The following is a 3,432-nucleotide window of genomic DNA, read 5'->3' on the forward strand; positions in this document are numbered from 1 at the left end:
TAATGGAAAACCAAAAAAAGCGAGTAGACCCGAGGCGAGTCGAGTAGATACCACGCAGTGGAAAACCGCCATTAGATAGCGGTGTTTGGCTGGGACTGACTGGGCTGGAATCCATTCTCTCATGACTCTGCTAGTAGGGGCTGAAGGGGAGCACGCTGCGTGAGTCTGGCTCTTTGAAAGCACTGCAAGGTTGGCTGAGGCAGCCTGGCTGAACTCAGATGACCCACATTTTGGGACTATCCAATAAAATAAGCAGAAAGAGACATTATTATCAGAATTTATGGGACACAAACCAATCGGGAAGCCAGACTCCGGAGCATATCCAAACAGAGAAGCAGGCGAAAGGAAACGCTAAATAGGCAAAGAGAAAAGGGCAGGGCTTATACGGAGCAATAAAACTGCACTAAAAACACATGGTTGGGACTGAAGGGAAGCACAGTGAGCGCTGGAGGCTTGCTCTCTGCTGCAAGTTTAGCTAAAACAAGGCAGTGGAACTGCGATGACTCACGTTGGGTTACTATCCAATCAAATTAGCAGAAACTGTCCTCATTCTCAGAAATCATAATACACAAACCAATCACAAAGCCGGGGGCAAAAGTGTACTACAATAGAAAGGAAAAGCTTAATAGGCAAAGAGACAAGGGCAGGGATGATAGACAGTAATAAAACAGCACTAAAACGCACAGTGTAGGAGACACAGGCATTTTATTCCCTTTTGGGAGCCATTCAAGTAATGATGCTGGAATATTATGGAACCCTATTTTATGTATACATAAATCAAATCAGCCTCACTCCTCTTCTTGACAGACACTGAGTATACACCACTGCACCAAGCTGCAGCTTATAAATAAAGGCAATGTTTATGTAATGCTCAAAAATTTAAAAAAAAATACAATAATATCAATACAAGATTATCCACCATCTACAAGGAAAATCACCATAAAGCAGGCTTTTGTGTCTTTTAGTTGTACTTACAGTTGCATCGTTATGCTTTTTTTCTATAATCACTATGGCACTGATACAACATTATTCTAAGTAATATAATAGTAATAAGGACACAAAGCAATTACCAACCCAGACAGGGGAGTTTGTCCTGATACCGTATGGATGTAAGGATGGGTCACAGATTATTTAATTTATGAGGGGTAAAAAGGGGGCTCAATTTCAAGAGGTATTCTACATATTTTGAATTCTCTGTTGTTGTTTTTCTTGCACATATCTCTGTGGAATTCAATTGCAACATGACTCAAATATGGGTCAAGTTCACACCATGCGTTTATTGTGTGTGAGATGTAAAGAAAGGAGGATATCGGTGGGAAGAGGGGGTGTGAGCTGCAGTCATCTACAGAGCAGAGGGAAGGAGAGGCTCCTCAGTCGAGGCTCAGCTAGCTGAGTCTGTTGCTGGCCAGATCAGCTGGCAGTCTGTCTAGCGGGGGTGTGGCACATCACAACAAAGAGCTTTGGGCAGAAAGGCGACTGCACAGCTCTTATCAACCCCCTCAATTTGAGTCGATCTACATCTTTGCCCCCCCTCCACTCAATGGCCTACCGTGTGGAATGCAAATAGCAAATATGGAGGTATAGACCTTCAGGAGAGTCAAACGTAGAATTCTGCTGATCTGGAGCGCATTTGATAGCCATTTATTCTGCAGGGTAAATGTACACTCACTGGATTGATCTTGTAAACTTTTTGCATGCCAATGTGAGTGCATAGGCCTACTTGGCTTGATGATCACGATGTACGCATTATGCCTACATGTTGTTGTCTTACTTTCTCATGTCACCAAAGTTGACTTTAAGTAATGCGCGCAGACGACAACTGTAACCTGATCTGTGTCATTTTGTTCTGCATTTGCACTGCAGTTTCGGTTTGTACATCCTGTCCAGGGCGGGGGGTGGGGGTAACAAGAGGAAAGCAGTGACAAAGCTCTGAGACTTGAGTGGGAGTGGCACTATTTATGACTCCCTCCCTTCCCCGAAATTAAAAGGAAATCTCGCAAGTTTATACAACTTAAGGAACAATGCAATTACACTATGCGCAAAGTATTTTACTGTAACCTGTGTGTGCCGATTATTCCCATTCAGGGTGGATCCGTGAATGTTTTTGACGCGAGGAAACATAGTGACCCTCCTCTGTACAAATATCGGTTTGAATTTATGAAAAACCCACTTCTTATCAGTATTCTCAGTTTTACTCATCCGTTCTCACATAGGCAAGGGAACTCATTGTCACAGCAACACACATTTGCATCCAATGAAACTGACCTGTATGTGTCCTTAGATGGGCTTTGAGGTGGGATGATTTGCCATAAACTTTTTCACAACCTGAATAGTGGCATTTGTGCTTTTTCTGAGGCGATTCAGGCTCAGTTCGACCTCGCGATCTTTTGCCTCTTTGTTTGAGCGTAGGATCGGAGATGGTGGTAGGTGTGGCAGAGTTTCCATCATCTATGTGGTTCGGCATGCTCTCATCCTTTATTTTTGCCTGCTCGGCAACATTGTTGGGAGTCTGCTGGTTAAAATCCGCCAAAATCCGCGCCACCACAAAAATAGAGGAGTTATCTTTCACCAAAGGTTCTTTTATTTCCTCTCCGTTCTTGGAGGAGGACGGGGTTTCTGGTTTAATCTCCCTATTCCCTTGAGCGTGGACAATTGCACGACTGGACATTGAAACAAGGCACTCTGCAGCAAAGTGATCCATTTTGTCTTTGAAACTTGCCCCCTCTGCTTCTTAATGACAATCAAAAAATAAAAAGGATGGCGTGAGAAAAACTTGTTCCGTGGTTCCCTTTGTGTGTTCGTGAGGAGGAGGTCGTTCTCACCAGAGAACTGACTTTATGATCTCACCCGGCTTTTCATTATCATCACCATCCTGTGAGAGAAACGCCTCGGACGAAAATGCAGACAAGTGAGAAAAAAAAAAGAAACCCAAAGTCTTTGTTTAGTGCAACGACGCTGGTGACAGGACCTCGACAAACTTGGATGTGTTAACTCCCATCGCGGCTTCAACCACTCTCCAGCATAGTGAGTGTGTCTCCTGAGCGTCTGTGCTGCTGGTTGTATCCATGCTGGGGGCGTGTCGACCGGCAGCGCTCAGCAGCACCGTCAGAGTAGCCGTACATTCATTGGGTGCTGCTTGTCCCCAAATGCACTGAACAACACGAGTTACTTGGAAGTTTCACCACAGGTTGCCTCCATGCATTCAGATGATGTATCTCACAGGCGACACAGGTATGCACAGTAGAGACCTTTAGGAAGAAAGAAAACATGCAATATGTCGGGGGGGGGGGGCATTCTGCAGCATATCCTGTCAAGCCGGAGTACACTAAGATCTTTTGTAATATTTTTTTAAGAAATCTATTGGATACTATTGGTTAGGGTTGTAACTAAGGATTAATTTCCTCCTAGTTGATTAATCATGACCAACTACTT

At 44.1% G+C, this 3,432-nt stretch overlaps 1 protein-coding gene across 1 annotated transcript in view; it reads right to left on the reverse strand.

Annotated features, from left to right (window-relative positions):
* klf13 (Kruppel-like factor 13) overlaps positions 1-3,207 on the reverse strand; it is a 14,624-nt gene extending 11,417 nt beyond the window's left edge. Inside the window, exon 1 of the mRNA XM_034878205.1 lies at positions 2,266-3,207. Within this exon, the coding sequence (XP_034734096.1) occupies positions 2,266-2,701 (436 nt within the window). The 5' untranslated portion in view covers positions 2,702-3,207. The remainder of the gene's footprint in view (positions 1-2,265) is intronic.
* Positions 3,208-3,432: the final 225 nt, after the last annotated feature.

The sequence above is a fragment of the Etheostoma cragini genome, chromosome 8, assembly GCF_013103735.1.
Source record: "Etheostoma cragini isolate CJK2018 chromosome 8, CSU_Ecrag_1.0, whole genome shotgun sequence".
Lineage (NCBI taxonomy): Eukaryota > Metazoa > Chordata > Actinopteri > Perciformes > Percidae > Etheostoma > Etheostoma cragini.